This window comes from Myotis daubentonii, chromosome 1, assembly GCF_963259705.1.
Source record: "Myotis daubentonii chromosome 1, mMyoDau2.1, whole genome shotgun sequence".
Lineage (NCBI taxonomy): Eukaryota > Metazoa > Chordata > Mammalia > Chiroptera > Vespertilionidae > Myotis > Myotis daubentonii.
Window position 1 is genome coordinate 225,082,933 of NC_081840.1, and position 22,605 is coordinate 225,105,537.

Sequence of the window (22,605 nt, forward strand, 5' to 3'; positions counted from 1 at the left end):
GTGGTAAATAAATAATAAAAAGCATAAAGCGCATATGTACATACGTCGAAATGATGGAACTTTTTTTAAATAAATAAATGGGAGATGGCGTAACCACAAAACAATGTACGTCGAGTCCGATGGAACCCAAGGACTGTAACTCCATAAACAGCTTTTCCTGACAAATGTCTCAAAGTCTTAAAAAAAAATAAAAAAAAGGCACACATCCTATTCATGGTGATTTGATTCACCAGGAGAGCTGTCTTCAAAATCTGCACAGAACGGGGTGTTCACTCTCGGTGCCTCGTTTTCCTCATCTGCTATAGGGGGTGATAGTACCTCATCATAAACTGACAAGCTCACACTGAGAGCCCTAAAGTGACGATTAACATTGAGATAACACCTTTATCCTTGTGCCTCAACTCACTTAGTTCACATAACAAAGCCAAAGAGATGGGTTCTGTTATAGTCATCACTGGGTTTATAGTAGTAAAACATCAGGAAATACCAGAGCCACACCAAGGAGCGCAAAAAGCTGGATTTATTGTTTCTGACAACTTCATAGTAACTCATGTTCCTGGCATCACAAATCTGAAATACAATTTTGCTCCTCAATTAAAAACATATACTCTGAAAAGTGATTAGTTTTTTAAAAATTCAATCATCATATATAGGATATCTTAAAAATGTTTTCCAAGCAAGATACTAGCTTTACATTTTAAAATCACTGCATAAAAATGAGAAAACAAATCAAGGGATAGAAATTTCATTTTGTTCTACATTTTTAAACACCATCCTTTTTTCCTTTAAAAGATTTTCATTCATTGCAAAAGATTTTGAAGCTCAACTGCCCACTTAAGATGGAATGAAGGAGTTTTACGGTATCTGAACTAAGCACTGTCTTGACTGAGCTGAACCAGGAACTCGATCAGGGTCCTCGTGGGCCTCCCGGTCATGCCTTTCCTCAGATATGAGATCTCATCTTTGTTGGTCATCACACCTGCTATGTCTAAATGTGCCCACTTCGGATGAGTCACAAATTCTTTCAGGAACGCTGCAGCTGTGCATGCTCCTGCGGACCTGAAAAGACAGAAATGGTTGTTACCTCATCGGCACGTGCACAGAACATTTTATTAAGATCCTCCATTCTTGCTAAGGAGAGTCTATGACCAGAGAGCAAAAGTCAAGCTTATGAGACCTATTAAGAAGTTAACCCAGAAGTCACTTCCACATACTTACTTCAAACATAGATTTAATTTTTTTAAATTCTCGCCTGAGGATATGTTTATAGATTTTAGAGAGAGGAAGGGAGAGAGAGCAACAGAGAGAGAGAAACAGTGAAGTGATAAACACTGACTGGGTGCCTCTCGTATGTGCCCCAAACGAGGGCCAAACCTGAAACTAGGTATGTGCCCTGACCAGGAATCTAACCTTTTGGTGCAAGGATGACACTCCAACCAACTGAGCCACGTTGGCCAGGGCTTTAAACATAGCTTTAAGCAGTAAAGGATAAATTCCATATCCCTTTTCCCAAGGTAATGAATTCCTATATTATCCAACTCTTTCCCTTACCATTTGTCAAAAATGACCTTTAGATTTGAAAATATGCAAAATTTTGAGAACCAATTGGGAAATGCCTTAAAATCAAAGACATTAGAAATTAGTGCTTATGAGCACTAAGTCAAAAGAAAACTGGACAGTTAAACCTTTTGTGAACAGAACTAAAATTGAAAATGGTCACGCTGGCAACCAATGCTGGTTGGGAAAATGCACTTTTATAGCTCATTTACATACCTGTATTTTCCAATGTTATTCACATCAGCAAGCTGGCAGTCTACAACCTGTCTTGTATAATGTTCATAGAGAGGCATCCTCCAGACACGGTCCCCTGTTTCAACACTGGCCTACAGAGGGAACAGGCACAAGTTGGAAGAGATTAGGTAAACGTGGCTCTGAATGTGGGTGTTCAATGCAGGAAGAAAAGAGCTGTTCTGACCTATTACTCTAGAGCAGCGGTTCTCAACCTGTGGGTCGCGACCCCTTTAGCAGTCAAACGACCCTTTCACAGGGGTCACCTAAGACCATCCTGCATATCAGATATTTACATTACGATTCATAAGAGTAGCAACATTACAGTTATGAAGTAGCGACGAAAATAATTTTATGGTTGGGTCACAACATGAGGAACTGTATTTAAAGGCCAGAAGGTTGAGAACCACTGCTCTAGAACATCAAGCTACATAGCAGGTTCCACAATCATTTTATTATTAATTAAAACATTTACATAAGAATTATAAGAAGAAACAAGTATGTTATAAAACAATCCCACAAATTTGTAGGGCATTTGCTAATATCATCAGACTAATATTAAGGGTCTCAGTTATTTAAATAATGTTGCACACACCACTCTGATTCTTTTCAAAGTTGCCTACATATTTTTAAAAACCTGACAGTGTCGTGGGTGCTAAGAGAGACACTGGATGCAGGGGAGGCTAGAGGGGAGGCCCACGACCCAGCCTGGGAGGAGACAACTGAGCTGATAGCACGGAGGAGGGGGTGGGGGTTCACAAATGGGGAGAAGACAATGATGAAAAGGAAGCAGTTCAGGGTGAAAAGAAGTTTAGGACCTTAAACCAACATCAAGAATGTAGTCAGGGACATTTTGTATTTGCTCCCTACTGGCACAGTTACTTGTTGAAAGAATGAGGTGCCACATGGAGCTGCCTGGTAGCCAAGTGGATGCAGGGCCTGGAGTTCGGGAGCGAGATGGGACTAATCATCGGAGGGGCGAGCTGACGCCCGGAATAGATGAGCTTCAGTGCGGACCGTGGACAGCAGGAAGGGCCGGTGGCCCGTGACTGAACACCCACCAGAGGGGTAGACAAAGGAAAACACTGGCAAAGAAGTCAGTGAAGAAAGGGACCAGAGATTATCACAGAAGCCAAAATGGGTGTCACCAAAAGGTCAGCGTTACATGCGGCCTCTAACAGAGTGAGGCTGGCAGGGGAAAGTGATGGCAGTGAGTGAAAGCCGGGGGCCGGGACAGGGGTGGTGGTGACAGGAGACAGCTGTTGGAGGAGGCTGGCTGTGAAGGCACAGCCGGAGGCATCCTTATCACCCCTACTCATGGACCAGGCGAGCCCTGTCTATATGCTTGCCTACTTTGCTCATGACACTCATTCATTAAAGGCCACTTCCTTTACAAAGCTGCCCTCATTACCTTTTCTACCTCAGAGACTCTATGGCCATGGTATTTTGGGAGTTACTGTCACATCATTGTGAGGCTACTGGAGGAGAGGATGAGGGTGGTATCATAGCCATTATTTTGAGACATTTATAGAAAACCCAAAGCATAATGAATCAAATTTATTGCATTTTTGATTCAAAGGCAAATCTACAGCATAAAAATCACTCTAACACAGTGGTTGAAGAACTTTGTCATTCTAAGGCTAGAATAACCATCTCCACAATTTAGGTCTCTATGTATTATTCCTACCTCAAACAGTTTGTTCCACAGCCAGGATGAATTGGTAAAGACCCCAGTGGCGCCAGAGCCCAAAGCTATGTCCATGGCACCTGCAAGACACATACTCTGGGTCAATGTTCCGTCTCTTCACACACGATGGGTCTCTCTGCTACTCCCACCAAAACTTTAGCTCTAACCCTATTAAATGTCCCCCTCATTTCCAAAAATAGATAACCTTAGGAAATCCTTACACTATACAGCTTTCCATTTCTCAAGCCACAATTCACCTTCAATTATTAGAGAAAAATGCAAAAGAAGTAATATTAAATATCACCAATAACCCCATCTCAGGGATAACCATCACATTTTTTAATATTTCCTTTCAGATTTTTTCTAAACAAAGAAAACCATAATTAAGACCACACTGTATATGTCCAAATACATGTTCTTCCTTTTATGCTTTAAAGATTCATTCCTCTTTTATAAACAAACTAGAAGCCCGGTGCACGAAATTCATGGGGGGGTGGGGGCGAGAAGAGGGTCCCTCAGCTTGGCCTGCGCCCTCTCACAGTCCAGGACCCCTCGTTTCTTACCGCCCGCCTGCAGCAGAGGCAGTAGAGGCTCCCACCACCGCCGCTGTGCTCGCCAGCTGTGAGCCCGGCTCTGGGCTTCTGGCTGAGCGGTGCTCCCCCTGCAGGAGTGCACTGACCACCAGGGGGCAGCTCCTGCATTGAGCATGTGCCCCTAGTGGTCAGTGTGCATCATAGTGACCGGTCATTTGGCCATTTGGTTGATTTGCATATTGGCCTTTTATTATATAGGATGTTTGAAAGTAGTTTTAATGATTTCAAAAGTCCACTGAGTAGAAATACCAAAATTTACTTATTGGGTACTGAGGCATCTCTAATTTTTCAATATTTCAAATCACATCTCAGTAAGTATCTGCTACAAGAGTTTGATGCCTTTTTAAAAAAAAGTCTGTTATTTTATCATATTCATTTGTTTCATCTTTGTTTTCTTCTCCAACAATGCTATGTCCTATTGGCTGACTTCAGAAATAAAGTTTAGAGCCATCATTTCATTTTGTGAATGTGGTTAATGTCACTGACCACACACAGCACCACAGTGATTAAACTGTCTCTTTCCAGGGAAGGGAGCAGCCCTTCAGTGTCTGACACCCCTGTGCCTTCTGCAGGACATTTGGCAACTTGGGTCTGTTTGGGTCATTTGTTCTTTCAGGTTTGTTACCCTTTCCCTCCCAATTCTCTCAAACCTATGTTCACTTCCCTCCACCATGACTGCTACCATCATATACCTCTAGATTATAATAGTCTTTTAACAAAACTTGTAGAAAATTTCAAATATACACAAAGTAAAAAGAATACCATAATGAACACACAGGTGCCCATTAGCTAGCATCAACACGATCAACTCATAGCAGACTTGTTTCATCTACACCCCATACCCAACAGATTTTGAAGCCAACCATAGATACTGTGATATTCATCTTTAAAACACACATTTACACATCCACAGGAGTCAACTACACACCGCTCAGTAGCCCAATGGCCCTTCTCCAGTCCACTCTGACACTGCAGGAGGGTCCCTTTCATGTACAAACATGACCTTACTGTCTCCATGCTTAACACTCTTCAGTACTTCCTACTGCACTGGCTCAGGACAGAACCCTGCAACACGCCAAGGCCAGCCTGGGTCTGGCACCTATCAGCATGTCGGCCTCACGGGTCACCCACTGCACCCCCCAGCCAAAATGTGCTCTTCTCCATCCCACTCACCGCTGCTGCCCCCATGAGCCCCCACACACGTGTGCTCTTGGCTGCTGGGATGCGCGTCCTTCCACTCGGTGATGCCTCCTCCATCAGACCCCAGTGCTTCTCAGACAAGGTGCCTGACCTCCCAGCCCTTCAAATCCCCAGCTGCACAGGCTCCCACGCTCCTTTTAACTCAGCTGCTTATGCTGGTCACCTGCAACTTCAGCTGTCAGAGGACCTGCTGACTGCCACTCGCATCTGCTCTGACCTACCTCTAACCCCAGCCACTAACAGTTAAATATGTACCCGCTGTATACCAGTTACTATGACAGGTGTTGGCTAATCCCTGCCTATGTGACTTGGGGTACACACACTCATTAATACTTTAGTTTTAAAGTCAGTGGTTTTTCCATACTGATACATTTGTCCTCAAAACATTCCTATCCACCCCAAAAGTTTTGCATCAGTGTTTAAATGTCTCAGAGAAAGATAAGCACGAACCTCAAACAAGAACATGATATGTTTTCTTAAAGGAATAGAAAATGATAACTTGATATTTAATACTAGAGGCCTGATGCACCAAATTCGTGCAAGGGGCTCGGCCCTCACAGCCCCGGCTTCATCCAGAATGTCATCCGCACAGTTGTTCTGCTGTTCGGTCTAATTAACATATTAGCTCTTTAATATATAGGATGATCCAACTGGGACCAGGCTCTAAAGATGATTTTAATATACTTCAGAAACCCCTCTATGAACAAGGGGCTATTATACCTCTTCTACAGATGAGGTAACTGTCCAAAGTTGCATGCTATTAGGAAGAGATCAAGTTTTAAAATCAGATTCGCTCTCTCTAAAGACTATGTACTTCCTTCTGCCATGAACTTGGGGTTGGAAACTGTTTCTCATTCTCCCCTTTAACCCCAGTTCAAACTTACGAGGAACTCAGTGAGTATTTGGGGCACTGAAGTGAATTATACACAGCCTTCAGCCAAGGCAATGGCCAAGGAGGTCTGAGTGCTCACCCAGTAGGTTGCCCTTAGTTACCTGGGGCAACTTTCAATTTCAAACCTTCTTAAACCCTCAGGCTGGGAAAGAAAGGGGGCTGTGATTCCTCATTTACAGAAAGATGTGTTACCACCCACCTCATCATGGCTCCCAAACACCCACCCCAGCACCTTCATCATTCAGCTTAAAGCGTTGGCTGAACTGAACAGGGAAACAAAGACTAGGAAGTTACATAATTTATTGCCAGCTTTAGAAAGGACTCAGCAGTACATCTGTGCACCACTGCCAGACCCACACAGAGGGCGAAGAGCTCTGCTAAAGTGCAGGCTCACATGACCAGGGGAAGAATAAGAACGAAGGATGAAAAATGTTCTGAATTTTAATCTTCAAAGAGGCACAGACGGAATGAATCCCCAGAAAGAGAACTGTTGGATGAACGAGTATGAACACAGGGTTTCTGCAATAAGGCCAGGCCCGCTGTCAGCCCCTCAGGAATTTACCCACTATGCGGGCGCTATCTTAAAGGGGCTTGCCCAAAACTCCCTCCAGTCTTCACAACTCTGCAAACGGACGCGCCCTCAGGTATTGACCCTTCACAATTGGGCAAACAGACGTGCCCTCAGGTATTGATGCTCAAGGGGTCAAGTACCTTGCCCAAGGCTGACGGCCTAGTAAGGGGCCCAGCTGGGAGTCACCCTGGGTTGGCCTTAAAGCCAACCCGCTTCACAACACACGGCCCTGGCTCCGTTAAATGAGGATCTTGCTACCCCCCCCCCCCCCGCAATGTTTTTATTTCTGTATAACGTCTAGTACAAACAGTTCAGAGAGCTCAGTGCCATCAGACACATCATGATTAATTTCAAAAAACGATTGATTTGGGGATTTATCTTTTCAGATCTGTATCAAATGGTCGTCGTAACAAAACGTCTCTCAATACTGTTTTTAGACATCACTCTGGAAGGGCTGATCTGACCCACTTGTTAGTTCTTGTTTTAAAGCTACAGTCTGGCACGTTCAAAGCAGTTTATAACTGCCACACAACTGCGCTGGTGAAAGATCCCTGAATGCAAACCTCAGTAAACCCTGCCCTGAGCACAGCGTGTGCTCTGCGCCAACACAGGAGACTTTCCTCACACAAAGGCAGGGCGAGCAGCTGTCTGACCTGTTAGGGTGGCGGCATTGATGATTAGCTTTGGGTTAAAGGTGTGCGCGTAACAGAGCGCGTCGGCCAGGATGAGTCTCCCCTCGGCATCGGTGTTATCCACCTGCAAAGAGGAAGGTAAAAGAGAGTGTTAGCACAAGCACGGACATCGAAACTAGACACTCAGCTCAAAAGTGAGAAAGAGCTGGTGCGATGTTTTTCACCGAGCTTCAAAAACATGCTTCTACTTCAACTTCAATTAGAATAAGGCATATGATTAATCTGAAGAGCAAATATAAGTTAATAGCCCCTGTACCAGAGCTGATGACTCTGGAAGCTGAAATCAATAGAAAGTATCTGGTCCGTTAGATTAACAAGTTTCTAACAGAAGGGGTAAAGATTTCAGGATTTCCGAAAACAAATAAGCTGAAGAGTTTAAGAAAATGACAGCGAGGTGGCAGCCTGAACCTCCAAACCCAAGAACTCTGCCGCTTCAACAACATTACATACACAGGTTCCCTTCTTTCAAAGAGGCCCGATGGTTATGGGCAGCGTGTGTACACCCATGTGCCCAGAGTGCAGTGCCCGTGACTCAGGACAGTGTCCGCCCCCCTCCCCACACACACCTACATGGAGAGAGTTGATCATGGCACGGGTGCATTAAAAAAAAACAGCCGTACTTTCACTGCTCTGCTGTGCTCTGAGGGGCTCACTGCAAATTCACGGTATTCTGTGTGTGTAGTTGACAGGATGTAGAAGGAATAAGGTAGGAAAACATTCTTAGAATTCCCATAAAGAAATACTTTTGACTTTGCATGAAAAGCCTCATGAAATGAATACACCTCCCCCCTGCATGGAGTCTGCACTCTGCACCCGTTCACGGTGCGTTTGTGAGGCTGCTGGGGGTTCCCTTAGGAACGCCAGCACGGGGAGGGCTGCGTCTCCCACTTACAAACCTGAATGGTCTTTCCATTCCTGGCTCTAACGACATCTCCAGGCTTGTTGGCCTTACCACTGGGCATGTTTTCACAGAGAGGGGCCAAACCTATTGGGAAAAAACAAGTGAAGGAACGTGGAATGTGCTGCGTCCAAATATGCCACCCACAGGAGAGATGCCCCTGGCGGGCCATCGGAGGCATGCCATGCCACTCTTAAATTTCGTCATTCATCTACAGCCGTTACTTTACTCTGATGTGTTTGCAGGTAAATTATATCTTTAGAAAACTCCATGAAAAGGACTCTGATCTACTCTAACTTGCAGGCTTCTAAGGAGGTCATATCTCCTTAACCAAGTGATCAAATGTAGCATCATCCATGACCCAAGTGACATACCTATCAGCAACAGAACACATCACCTACCCTGATTCTATCATGAAACAACCAAATTAATCCAAATCCTGGAACCTGGACCCTTCAAAACCACCAATGTCATGAGAGGGAAAAAGGGCAGGTTAGGGTTCTAGATTAAAGAAAATTAAAGAGACATGGCAATCACAGGCAGTGTGTGAGCCTTCTCTAGCTCCTAGTTTTCAAAAAATAAATAGGTGTGTGTATACATACACACACAATGAACATTTTTTAGACAACTGGGAAATTTGAATTAGGTTACTGTATCGATCTTTGGAAATAATAATGATATTGTCATTACCTAGAATGTCCTTTTTAAGAGCACATGCTGAAGTATTCAGGGGTGATAAGTCAGGATGTCTGCTACTTACACTTTAGCAAAAAAAGGGGACTGTGATATTAAAGGGGGCTGGGGGATGTCAGACAGACCTGGATCCCATTCTAATTTCCGTGCTACGGAGGTGATACACTGGGCAGGTCTCCCCTCCTCCCCACTTCTCTGAAACATGGCAGACTCCCAGCATTGATTCTGGCATCGTGTATTGCACCAAGAGCTGCATGTACAGCGCCCTTTTTCAGTTTCAAGCATTTCCTGTGTGTTGTGGCATTTTAATCGGCCACAACCCTATGCTGTAGTCACTAAATGATCAACCATGTCCTTCCACCCTGACGACTGGGCACCTTCTGCTGGAGGAAACCACAAACTTGACTGGATGTACCCCTGACTGCTAACCACTTTTTGCAGAAGTAAAACAAATCTATTCTAGCTACAGCCCATGATTGCAAAGTACAGTTAACTCAATCAGTCCAGACAAGAAAGACTTATTCCAGCTAAATAGCTTCTGCTGGATGAAAAGCTATTTCAAAACCGTTTCTTGATCTGTTCGGCTGAGAGGAAACCATGTGTGTTATCTCAGTTCTACCACTGGACTGGTTTCCAGGACACCCCCCACCACCCCCTGGCCCACTCACCAATGAGGTTAATGGGCAGGCTGAGCTTGGCAGCGGACACGATGGCTGAGCAGATGGTGGCAGCCCCTCCCATGTCAGCCCTCATGAGGTCCATATTTGCAGAAGGCTTGATGGAGATGCCACCACTATGGGGGGAAAGGACAACGTGCGATGTTAACACAGAGAAGAGGGCCACTGTCTTAAAAAAGAGTACACACACTGAGGGTTAGCCACCACACAAAGGCACCATCTACCTGGCAGAGAAATTCAAATTTCTAATTGAGAATCTGAATGACTACAACATTTTCAAAGATGATATTGCAGTCCTTATAAAACTACAGACGGGGGTCTTAGCTCATTTTGTTTCTATTTGAATTAAATTTAAATGGCGCCCCTAAAACACTACATCGTGTAATCAACGCAACTCAATTCCACCTCAGTATTGGCTCATTAACTCCTGGCCCCACATAGATTTGTCTCTTCAGCAAATTTTATGACTCAAATCAACTCACTGGTCCTGAAAGTCACCAACTATTAAGGAGAGCCGACAAGCTCATAGAAGACTGGGAGGGTCTTACCCCACAGAAGGACGGGGAGAACAATTCCCTCCAACACCCCAAGGTGTGCTAGGTCCTGCTAATGGCAAAATGCAACTGGAACCAGGACCAGCAAAGGAAAGTGCTGACCCAAAGCCTCGAGGACAGCGCTCACACATGAGAGCTGACAAGGGTTTCAATCAGCAAGAAACCGAAACCACTTCCCAAATAGGCCTCTATAATTAACTAGTGACTTTCTGCTTTGGATGTGTGAACTCAGAAAGCACTTGCTTTTTTGCACGCTGGGCAGAGATGGGGTTTCGACTTCCAGTTCTGGGATCTGCTGCCGACTTGCCCTGGTGACTCTGAATGGTCTACTCCCTGCACGGAAGTCTCTTTCATAACAAACCAGGTCCTAATTCTCACTCACCGCAGAAGCACTCGACAGTGAGAAGGCTGTCGCTTACACCTAGAATGAATGATTACCCACGGACTCAGAATAAGAAACACATTCTTGGTCCAAGAAGTCCAGGAACAGCCCCCTGGGGGCAAAGGGAGCACGCTGGTTCATCAGGTGTCCCACCTACACGCCACTTTTTTCTCAAGGCCACTTCTGTTCTGGGAATTACAATCTCTATGTGTAGGACTCTCATTCTAAAGTAACCAGTCAGCCCGGCCAGTGTAGCTCAGTGGTTGAGCATCATCCTATGAGAACCAGGAGGTCATGGTTCGATTCCCAGCCCAGGGTTGCAGGCTAAATCCCCAGTAGTGGGTGTGCAAGAGGCAGCCAATCAATGCTTCTCTCTCATCATTGATGTTTCTATCTCTCTCCCTCTCCTTTCCTCTCTGAAATCAATAAAAAAATATTTTTAAAAAATGAAAAAATAAAGTAACCAAAGAGCAGCAGTTATCTTTGCTCATCTTCTAGATCTCTCTGGAACGCATCCACTTCTTTTCTACTGCGTCCATCCTAGTTGAGGCTACCACTGTCTGTCATTCAGATGTGTGTCATGGCCCTACATACTCAGGTCTCCTTATATCAGTCTTATCCTCTCATTTCATTACCCATACAACTACCAAATTTTTATTTTATAAAAAGTCTATCTCAATCAAAATCCCAGCAGATGTGTATGAAAAAATGGTAGATTCTAAAATTGATATGCAAGCCAAACCGGTTTGGCTCAGTGGATAGAGCGCTGGCCTGTGGACTGAAAGGTCCCAGGTTCAATTCCGGTCAAGGGCATGTACCTTGGTTGCGGGCACATCCCCAGTAGGGGGTGTGCAGGAGGCAGCTGGTCAATGTTTCTCTCTCATCGATGTTTCTAACTCTCTATCCCTCTCCCTTCCTCTCTGTAAAAAAATCAATAAAATATATTTTTAAAATTGATATGCAGATTGCCAAGGACACAGCCAGCGTCATTTTGAAATAGCTGAGCAAAGCTGGAGGACTCAATTACTAGACTCAGGACAGGGCAGCATTAATCAAGATACTTGGTCACAAGGTCCTGATGGAAGGACACAGAACAGAGATAGACCAACCATTATATGGTCAATTGATTCAAAATGGTACTGGCAGAGTTCAATGGGGAAATGATAGTCTCTTCAACAAATGGTGTTAAAACAAATGAATATCCACATAGAAAGAAAAAAGGAGAAAAAGAGCCTCAATGCATTCATACCATACACAAAAAATCAAAATGGGCCATAGCCTAAAAGCTAAAACCATAAGACTTACAGAAAAACACATACAGACTTTGGCAATCATTTCTTGAATGTAAAAAGAAACAGGAACTATAACTGAGAATGGATAAAACTGAAAATGAAAATGGATAAAACTGAAAATGGATAAATTACACTTCATCAAAATTTAAAACTACTCTTTGAAAGGTGCCACTTAGGAAACGAATAGGCATGCCTCAGAATAGGAAAAATGTATTTTCAATATGTATACATCTGAAAAAGAACTTGCATCCAGAATACACTTATTAAAAAACGTTTCTAAGAAGAGCAAAAGATTTGACAGACACTGCACTAAAGACACACCAATGACCAATAAGCACATTTCTTACCTGTAGAAGGTCCGCAGTGCCTACTTCCTAGGGGTAAGGTCAGGGCTAATCTATGTAAAATGACTCACAGTCTCTGATACACAGTAAACATTTTATAAATGGCAACTTAACACATTCAAAGTGAACATATATGAAAAAAAATAAAATAAAAAAATACACAAAGTGAACATATACGAGATGACCAAACACTATGCTTTGGAAGCGAACCAACCAAACATCAAATAATACAAGTGCATGCAAAGCATTCACCAAAACACAAAGCACAGATACCGTAAAGACCTACCTATCAAAGGTAATTCCCTTCCCAACAAACACCAGAGGCGCGTCACTTGCATTGGGGCTGCCTCTGTAGTGAATTTCCAGGAAGACTGGAGGCTCATCGGACCCTTTGGCCACACTTAGGAATGATCCCATTTCCTGTTCCTCAATCCAAGACTTGGGTCTACAGGATAGAAAGGGGAAAAGGTAAATACATTTTGTTGTCTCTATTTCAAAATAACTCAGAAAAAGCTCATCCATGTTTAACAAAGTCTAATGTACAAGCTGTTAAAATATGCACACATCAGTGCTTCGATTAACATGTTCTAGTTGCTCTCATTTTGGGGCAAATTACTTGTTTGAGTCTGTTTCCTCATCTATAAAATTAGGTCAATTACACCTCCCTCAAAAGATCAGCTACAGAATTACTACTAGAATTCATCCCTGGTACATAATACAATGTCAGATAATAATGCATAATCAATAAATAATTCCTGCCCCCCCCCCCCCCACACTAACCTACTCACATATTTTTAAAGTTTTAGTGTACAGATAAGGCTGAGACCATAAAGGGTACTTAAAGATAGTTAGGGGTCCATTGCTTTACTTTTTGGTATTTCTAAAAAAAGACAATCAACCAACAACAACAACAAAAAACACAGCAAAGCTATACTTTACTGTTTCTGTTTATATAAATATATCCTCTTTCTTTGTGTTTTTACAGTTGCTGGAATCCAGTCTTTTCCATGCTGTCACACTATTTCTCAGCTTTCAATCCCAGTTCCAGATGTCCGATTGCAGTAGAGAAACTGATTGTTTATGACTTCACAAGCACAGGACCAACAGGGTAACAGAACGGGAACAGTCCTGTGTGCCAATCAGACTGCAGAGGCCACATCGCTATTCTTCTGGGCTGGGGTACAAAAGGGCTCTGTACTGCCTCCTATCCACTGTAACTAGGCCGGGAGAAATCCTATACCCCTTCAGGCCGACCAGCAGCAGCCATATCCAAGGAATGCTCCTCTTGACTGCTTATCTACTCGTTGAAACTATTAAAGTAGGACTGCATTATGGAGAGGTGGCCACCGAATTTCAGAGGGAAAAGAATAAAAAATGGCCCAGCGAGTGTGGCTCCGTGGTTGAGTGTTGACCTATGAACCAGGAGGTCAGGGTTCGATTCCCAGTCAGGGCACATACCCAGGTTGTCGGCTCAATCCCCAGTGTGGGGCATGCAGGAGGCAGCCAATCAATGATTCTCTCTCATCATTAATGTTTCTATTTCTCCCTCTTTCTTCTGCTCTGAAATCCATAAAAATATACTAAAAAAATAAAAAAAAGAATATAAAAATGGGAGGTATGGCAATAAAAAAACCACTTCAAAAGAAGCAAGTCTACATTATCATATGGGGATTTTTACTCACAAACTCAGCCCTGGATGTTTTATGAAAGGGCTGCCCTCCTGGAAGCACTGTACTTCCTTGGTTTGTACACGCCTACACCCGAGTGGGTCTGGCGCAGTGTCTAGTTTAATGGGTTAGACTACACCCACCTGTCCCTTCCTGGTTCTGGCGGGCTGCCCTTTGCTCCCTGTGGTTTCCCAAGGGGGTCTCTGCACCCCTGCTCCTCCTGGCTGTAGCTTCCTGTGAGTCTGAGACATCATCCTGAATTACCTGATGTGGACTTCTGTCTTACTACTAGCACTTTTGAGATTCTTCTCGATGATTTCGGCAAATTTGGTTGGTGTCATCTCATTGGCAGGCGACTCCATCAACTGGCGTGCCAGGTTCTGCCCGGAAGCAAAGAGGACCCCTTTCTGCCAGGCCTCCAGGTCACCGCTGGCGGAAGGAAGTACAGGGTCACTGTCAGACAACCTCTGGAGACACTGACATGTCGCAGCTTGTAAAAACAGGAAGCCTACACAGAGGTGGGCCCGGGGGACTGGGTTCACTGTCCGGGATCTGACCCAGGGTGGCTGATGGGCGCGTGCAAAGAGCTAGAAAACATGGCCCCCACTGTGCGAGCTGGGAGATCCAGGTGAGCATGTCACCCCAGAATCCTCATCAGCATAAAAAAGGGGTTGGACTGATGGGTCTGGAGGCCCTGGTCCACCATCCAAGCTGATGACAGAGGTCTCCACAGCAAGGCCATTCCGTCCCCCTTCTCTGCATCAGCAGTGACGCCGCTCTGCGTGCTAACTGTAGAGGACGTACCGCTCAATGCTGATGGGGAACTGAAGGCCTTTCTGCCTAATTTTTGCCTGAGAAGGGCTCCGAACGCCAACCCACCAGAGGGCAAGAATCAGCTTTAACAGAGAGAAGATGTGGCCATGTTTCGACCCCAGCTCTTCCTGTGCACAGTAGGAATTCATGTGAGCAGCAAGGCTAGAACAAGAGCTCATCGTTTGGTTTACTCGCCAGCTGTGCCTTTCGATCGTCATGAGCCCTATGAAATCGGAATTACGATGACACTAAGCAAATGAAAACGGAACACCGAGAGACTTTGGGCCCGGAACTGAGGTGCCAGCCAGTAAGTGAGGGAGCCACGCTGATGGGTCGCAGAACCCTCACTCTTAACCACGACAGCATAGCTGCCAACCACCAGGCTGTGCCAAGATCCCCACTCCACAGCACCATCTCCTGAAGGGCTCACATGGTCCGTTCCTGACAGCAGGGACCTTGTTTCCCAAAACCCAGAACAGAGCTGGAAGGTGGTAGGTTCTCAATAATCTGCTGAGAGGTGAGTTTTTCCGGGAGACCACGAGGGCCAGCACTGCATCCCTTCATCTGTGTAGCTCCGGTGGTGAGCACAGTGCCATCAGGTGCTGGTGAAATGGGAACTGTCTGGGCTGAAACCCGCTGGGACCTGGTCTCTTGTTCCCTCCTCTTTGGGGAGCCAACCCGGTGTGGTTTCCTAGTGATCAGCAAGCATGGAGGGGCCAGGGAGTAATGGGGGGACACGCACATGACGAAAGCCAGGAGCAGAACGTGGGGATAGGCACCATACTCTTAAAATGGCCAAGGTGACGGCGGAGATGGCAGACAGGCCATGCAGCAGTGCCCGATACTGAAAGGCAGGCAGCTCATGTCCAGGAGGCCCGGCTGTCAGACACCAGGAATGCAACCCCAATCATGGTTCGTTCCCTCACCTTCCATGCAGCTGCGCCGATACGGCCACCTTCTTCTTCTGCTTCAGGTCATCGTACTCATAGAGACCGAGCACTGCTCCTTCCGCCGCTGCCTGGGCATCGCCGCAGGGGTCCACCTCCACGGAGGAGATCTCCAGGTCTTGAACCTGCCTGCACCCCGCTTCGTAAGGACAGAGGAACCAGAAAATCGGAGTCAGTCAGAGACAACGTGAATAGCAGAGGCACGGTGCAGTGTGCCGAGAAAACACCAGGACCGGGCTTCGAATCCCAGCTCTGACACTTGGCCTTTGGGAGCCTCCATGCCTCTGAGATAAAAGGAGGGTGTGCACACACCTTCGAGGTCAGGGAGGACAGGCTGACAGATAAAATGACTGGTCTGGCTCCTCACAGAGCTACTCTGATTACTAAGTAGCATTACTTCTGAAACACCAGGATTTCCTGATGAATCAAGTGTCCTATTCACCAGGAACTCGCCAGATTAAAAATGACAAAGTGATGAGATGGAAATTACATCCAAGGGACTGGGCGAAGTCCATTATTAACGCAGCACTTTATTAAGATCAGGTCAGCAAAATTCCCAAATCAAAAGTATGACATCACCAGGCACCACGAACTTTGAAAGTACATTGAACAAGCATATATGATACACAGGGGGCCAAAGACCAATGGAGTTAATTCTCCCCACCCCAGCAATGCTGCTCACAGCTTCTTAACCAGCGTCTGCAGTGAGGGCCTCGGCCTGCCACTCAGCTCTGCAGGGACTAAAGGCACCTACCTCAATGGTAAACCAGCCACACGAGGAGCTGGGGCCTTTGGCAACTAGTGATAAACAAGCACCCCACACTTTGCATCTATTTTCTCTGATTTGTAAATATGATGACTCCGTGTGGCTTAAAGTGGCATTAGAAAAGGGGGAAAAATCAACACACCAGAGCTTTCTAGTAAAATAAAATCTCTGAGGTCAATTCTGTGGGAATGAACAAATGGCCATGAAACCTCCAAACACAAGCTAAAGAAACATAAAAATAAAATTCCACAAGCTCCCCGTTTGTATCTAATATAAGGCCAAGCACGCTGGGTAAGGGAAATTGCGCATGCAGATGAGTTATTTCTCTGTGAACGTGGTAGGGGTGGTGATGGTCTGGGGACCAAAAGAGGGGAGACAGAGTAACCTTAAAGAGCAGATCCTTAGGAATCTCCACCAATATTAAACCTTAAAAGGAAAATCACCTGCCACCGCCGCTCTGATGTTTTCTTTGCCTTCGTGCCAGTTTTCCTGGTCATCCACACCAACGCCCTTTTTGCCGAGGCCAACTACCACCACACTGGAGAAGTCCTGTTCCAGAAACACACAAAATCAGCCACTTTCTATCTTTAAAGCATTCTTTTCCACAGGGAATGGTCTCTGAGGTCACCTACCATAACCTTAGCACATGGTAAAATCAGCGTCAAATTTGATTGCTGGGTTTTTTGAGTCCTGTACTTTGTTTAAATTTCATAACATGTGTGTTTGAAAAGTAGAGGGTGAGGACAATCCTGTAAATAATTCTACTATGTAAGAGTGCCCCAACCCCCACAGCAAACAAAAGAAACTACAGATTAAGCGACACAGGAGAGGCGATACTTTCTGACAGCAAGTCACCCCTATACAATCTTAAACAATACTTAAGGCTTAATACTAGGGCACAATCCGATACAACATTTTCTGCCTGGCCATGCAGTCACAGTCCTTGGCATATAGTGGGTGCTCACTAACGGTTTGCCAAACCTATCTTCATCTCATACCTCATGCAGACCATGAAAAGTTCGGGTTTTGCCTGCTTTCAGCGGAGGTCCAGATCTGAAACAAGAAGAAATAGTTGTTTAAAATATTAGTTTGCTCTGTTCCTTTGAGAAGTGATATATACAGTGCCCAGCATGCTTCCGAGAATTTTCAACTGCATATATTTAACATTATTAAAATACTCTGCTGCCAAAAATAAAAATAAAAATTTAAATTAAAAATAATACTCTGCTGCTTCTGTGAATTTGCTGCACTTATGTTTTTATCAAAATACAGAATTTTCTCGGGCCAGATTTCTCAGATGTAGCACTTCTAATTCTAGCTCAAAAACTACTTAGCATATAGATTATTAGAGTGAACACCAACTTATTTGAAAACAAATACAGAAAGCAATGCCGTGGATGGACAATGCGTGGCTGCAGAGGAGAGCGGAATCGTAATTCTTTTTAATAAAGACATCAGCCTCAGGGGCCAGGCTGACTGCAGTGTGTTTGGTGGGAGGTCATTTATGGGGGCTAATCTGCAAGTGGGATACCAGGCAATTCCCAAACCAACCAGGTGGCAATGCTGAAAGTTATCGGTCAGGAAGGCCAGGCTGCTCTACACTCTAACAGGTCAGCTTTGGGATTAATGAATTCATCAAGGCACAGGGGAAGGCTGTCCGCTAGTGGGTGACTGCTAAAAATTAAGTGGAGGTGCGAATTCTGTTATCCGATGATCAGACAATTCTCTCATTATTAGACTACATGTATTAGATGCAAGAAATTATCTATGATCTGAACAAGATGTACTTGCAGAGGCTTATGCTGACACTTCTATTCCTGCAGCTCGGGACTGGGAAACCCCAGTGTTTCTCCACCTTCTCTAGATGCTGGCGAATCCGAGAGAGGCCAAAATCTCAGGACCACCCGATCTACTGAATGAGAACCTGCATTCTCGCCGCACCCTCAGGTGACCGGCATGTACTCTAACATTTGAGAAGCCCTAAACTGCAGATAAGCAATGCCGGGTGCGGCCCCCTTAGACTGCTCTGAACTAGGCCAGCAACCCAGGTCTCCCATAAGCAAAGGGGAACTAAAGGAAGAAAGAGAGGCTGTGGGAAGGCGACCTGGTGGGTAGGATGAGGGTGGGGGGTAGGATGAGGGTGAGGGGAAGTGAATCTGAGGCCGTAGGGTGAACTGAGGAAATCTGGTACTTTCCAGACCCTTCTGGGTCAGTCTTTCACAGTAACTCTGCAATATGGCTGAAGTGGCCTGACTTCCCAGCACTGGAGACCCACCCATAATGAAGCACAAGGAACCAAAGTGCATTCCAGAGGCACCCGCTTTCACTTTCATTGACCGACAGTGCCCAGCATGCTTCGGAGAATTTTCATCTGCTAACAATAGAGTACAGAAGAAATACCCTATTTTATTTCAAGGCATTTTGAAACCTGGAACCTGTAGGCGAATACTTACATGTTCAGAATTTCTCTCAGCTTCCCAGACACCAGTTTATCAAAATTCTCTCCTGCACTTGTAAACTGTGGCACATCATTTTCTTTTTCTCTGCTGTAGATTCCTAAAACAAGTCCCTGAAAATAAGAGGGGGGGGGGGGGATTTAATCTGGATCCCCAAATTCCAGAAGGAGCAAATAATTCCATGCAAACTGTGTCCCCATCAGAGAGAACAAAACCAAAAAAGCAGGTAGTACTGGGAGTCAGCTACACTCACATGCTGCCTACATGTTTCCAATTCTTGCCAAGCAAGACTGGAATTACTATGTATCCTGGGGCCTCATGGTCCTTTCCCAAGGGTTCTCACAACATAAAGGCCTTCCTTCACGGTCAAATAAGAGCAGAAAGGTGTTTTGTTTAAAAAAACCAATTCCATCTGCAACCAGGTCAGAGGGGTTCAGAACACGCCGCTCCACAATATGCCGAACTTGTCATATTGCTTTGAGCTGCAGGTACCGGTACTCGGGAGACAGACATAGGAGGGGCTCTCTGACCTCCCACTTTCTACCCGAAAGCAGGCCATGAAATTTCCCAGGAGAAAGGTGCTCTCTCTGTACTAGCAAGAGGACACTGTTATCCCCAGAGACTGGGAGTCGACAGCAGAATGGACCTGTATAAACAAACCTACTAAAATCACCCTTCTCTTCCAATACTTTCCCCCCACCTATTTCCTAGTCACGGTGTCACACTGCACTGCCCTAGCCCAAGCCCCTTTGTCTATCACTGCCCCACAATTTTTCGTTCTCTGTTTAAAAAGGTATATCCATTTGGGGGCCTAAAGGCTTTGGAGTCTTTATTTTCCTCCCGAAGACTCCCATAACCACGAAAATACCAAACAGAACTTGTTTGCTTTTCTCCTGTTCATCTGATGTCTGTTTAATTCTTCGGTCCAGCCGCAGGACCCAGGAGAGCAAAAGGAAGTTTTCCCTCTCCTACAACCTTCAACGGCAAATCTCGGATAAGCAGGGGTGCTACCCCAGGACAGCCAATGGCTGCACCTGCCAATACTAAGAACTCTGGCCCAGCTCATAGACCAGTGATGGCGAACCTTTTGGGCTCGGCTTGTCAGCATTTTGAAAAACCCTAACTTAACTCTGGTGCCGTGTCCACATATAGACATTTTTTGATATTTGCAACCATAGTAAAACAAAGACTTATATTTTTGATATTTATTTTATATATTTAAATGCCATTTAACAAAGAAAAATCAACCAAAAAAATGAGTTCGCGTGTCACCTCTGACATGCGTGTTATAGGTTCGCCATCACTGTCGTAGACTGAAAGAGGGAAAGGATGCAACTTCTCAGAGAGGGGCAGGAGCAGAGCATCCTGCCCAACACCAAGCAACTCACCCCCCCCCCCCCCCCCCCCCCGGGCCTCAGGTAAGTGAAATAAGGACATAAACACAGAAATCGCTCTCTGCCTTTGCCCGGCAAGTTATGACTTTACACATGTTTTCTGCCTGGAGGCAACTCTGAGAGATGGAACGAATGTGCAGTCTTCTCACCTGACAGAGGAGGAAACCAAAACCTGGTCTGACATACTAGCCTGGGCGCAACTGAGCTCTGCGAGAACCCTGACACCTTCCTCTCAGCCTCCCTCCTCTCTACAAAATCACACTGGCACTCAGACCAAGTCGTGTCCTTTCATCCAAGAAAGCGGGCTTCCTTGGCGTTGGTAACCTTTGCAGGTTCTAGCTTTCCTAGGGCGGCTGTTCCTGGGATCCCATGGAACCAAGTGGGGAGCTGGAGACGCGACAGCGGTGTTACCTGGGGAGGACGTGGTCGCGGGGTACCGGAAAGAGCATGGACAGGCGTCTGGTCCCCCCGCCATCTGACACAACCTGAGCCCCGAGCCCAAGCCCTTTCTAGAACATTCCTCGCCAGGGACAGTCGCTTATTTCTGGACTCCCAATCTTATGCACCTCCCACCCATAAACTCCCCTTCCCAGGTCCTCCACAGCCCAACAGTGATCTTCGTAATCGTTTCGAGTTCAATTGGGTGGAGAAGGCGTTTCTTCCCGGAGACCTCTCCTTTTAATCTCACGCAGAGATGGGTCTCTCTGCAAAGCCCTTTTCCCCAGAGGCGTTGTGTCCCCGTAGGAAACCCCGCAGGCAGCTTACCCACGTTTTCCCGGCCGAATTCAGCCGCAGAGGACCGGGTCGGGTGGTGAGCCCTACAGACCAACTCTGGGACCTTAGATGACCTTTCGCCTCAGCAAACTTGGGCTCCCTCCTAGCTAAGGGGGGAACAACACCGGCACCGTGTTTTCCGGGGTTACTGCGAGGACTACCCAAATAATGAAGGGCATGACACGGTGGGAGCCCAGGAAATGGCAGCTGGGGCCATGCTCGCGCGCCCGGAGTGCGGACCCCAGCACCCAAGCCCGGCTGCAGATGCGCGGGGTGCTCGCAGCCCCCACCCCCGGCCGTGCCCAGACTGAGCTCTGCCAAGGGAGGGACCTCTTCTTTTGTGCCCATTTTGGCAACTCGGTGAAGAAGCCGGGTTCACCGCGACCTCGACCCATCCCGCAGCCCCCGTCGCCCGCGGGCAGGGCATCCTGGGGCGGCCCCGGATCCCGCCGCCGCCTCTCACCTTCGTCATGTCTGCGGTGCCGAAACCTCGGCTCCAGAAACGGTTCACCCCGAGACGTCGGACGGCGACTCGCCCCACGGCCGGAAGAGGCAGCAAGAACATCTTCTCGGCTCGGCCCCCAGCACCGCCCTTCGGCGAGCACGTGGCGAATGGAGGGTGGGCGCGCGGCTGGGGGCGGAGCTTCCGGGGCGGCGGGCGCGCGCTAGGGGGGCGGGGCTTTCTAATTCGGGCCGGGGGGGGGCGCGCCTTAGGGGCGGAGCGGGTACGTGGGGGCGGGGCGAGCGGGTCTGCCCCGAAGGCCTGGGTGGTCCGGGGAGATGGGCGCGAGGCTGTGGCTGGGATCAGGTTGCCATCGCGCGCGTGCACGTGCCGTGGGGCTCGGAAAGGCGGGGCTCTCCTCCCAGCGCCCCAGCGAGGGCGGGGTCTTGGCTCTCAGGCAAGGAGGTGCGGGGATGGAAGCGGGGCTCCGGGGAACACCGGGAAATAGGCAATGCACGTGGCTGTACAGTAGAGGTCTTATTGTAGGAATGAGGCTCCTACAGAGTTGTTTTTTTAGTTCCTGACCTTTTGTTTTCTTCAGTTTTTTTGGAACTTACATCTGGTCCAAAGGTGTAACTTTGTAGGGCAGTTACCCCAAATACTGTTTTGAAGACAGGAACTTTGTGAGTAGTGCTCAATGTTTTAATACATTTTATTTTTTTAACGGTGTTTAAAATATTGTGTGGTAAAAAAGTGCACGGCTGAATGCAATTCAGAGAACATTAGCTCAAGGAGGCATCCGAAGGCCTTCCTACATGTTACACCTGATCCTAGTTTTAACTGGGTCTTTGGCTCTAGCTCAGGGGGGGGGGGTGGGTAGGCGGGTACAGAACCCAAGTGCGCAGTCTCTGCCTTGGTCTGAGTCTCAGAAAGGAGAGACTGTCTAGAAGAGGGCTGGCCCCAGAGAGATGTGATTGTCCTTTCCTGAGAGTCAGGAATGACAGTCCTCTTTGGCTTCCACCTCCTTTAGATAGTTAAAGAAGAGTTGCATCATAAACTCAGCAAACTCTCCAGAAGTCACCT

The 22,605-nt window shown here is 46.5% G+C and overlaps 1 protein-coding gene across 1 annotated transcript; it reads right to left on the reverse strand.

Moving 5' to 3' along the window:
• Positions 1 to 502: 502 nt before the first annotated feature.
• LAP3 (leucine aminopeptidase 3) lies at positions 503 to 21,702 on the reverse strand. The gene is made up of 13 exons (XM_059675000.1): positions 21,544 to 21,702; positions 18,910 to 19,025; positions 17,455 to 17,509; positions 16,900 to 17,005; positions 15,670 to 15,829; positions 14,195 to 14,359; positions 12,550 to 12,708; positions 9,683 to 9,807; positions 8,320 to 8,408; positions 7,385 to 7,487; positions 3,476 to 3,555; positions 1,774 to 1,883; positions 503 to 1,059 (listed from the first exon to the last, which is right to left on the reverse strand). The coding sequence occupies exons 1-13, from the start codon at positions 21,643 to 21,645 to the stop codon at positions 870 to 872; spliced, it is 1,560 nt and encodes a 519-aa protein (XP_059530983.1). The 5' UTR covers positions 21,646 to 21,702; the 3' UTR covers positions 503 to 869.
• Between the last annotated feature and the right edge of the window lie 903 nt (positions 21,703 to 22,605).

Bases quoted from the DNA above. Each gene is read 5' to 3' on its own strand.
- LAP3 (XM_059675000.1), bottom strand. From the start codon at position 21,645: ATGTTCTTGCTGCCTCTTCCGGCCGTGGGGCGAGTCGCCGTCCGACGT. The intron at 17,510-18,909 runs GTAAGTATTCGC...TTCTTGTTTCAG, and splicing joins CTGAGAGAAATTCTGAACAT to ATCTGGACCTCCGCTGAAAG. The intron at 12,709-14,194 runs GTAATTCAGGAT...TCTATCCTGTAG, and splicing joins AAGACAGAAGTCCACATCAG to ACCCAAGTCTTGGATTGAGG.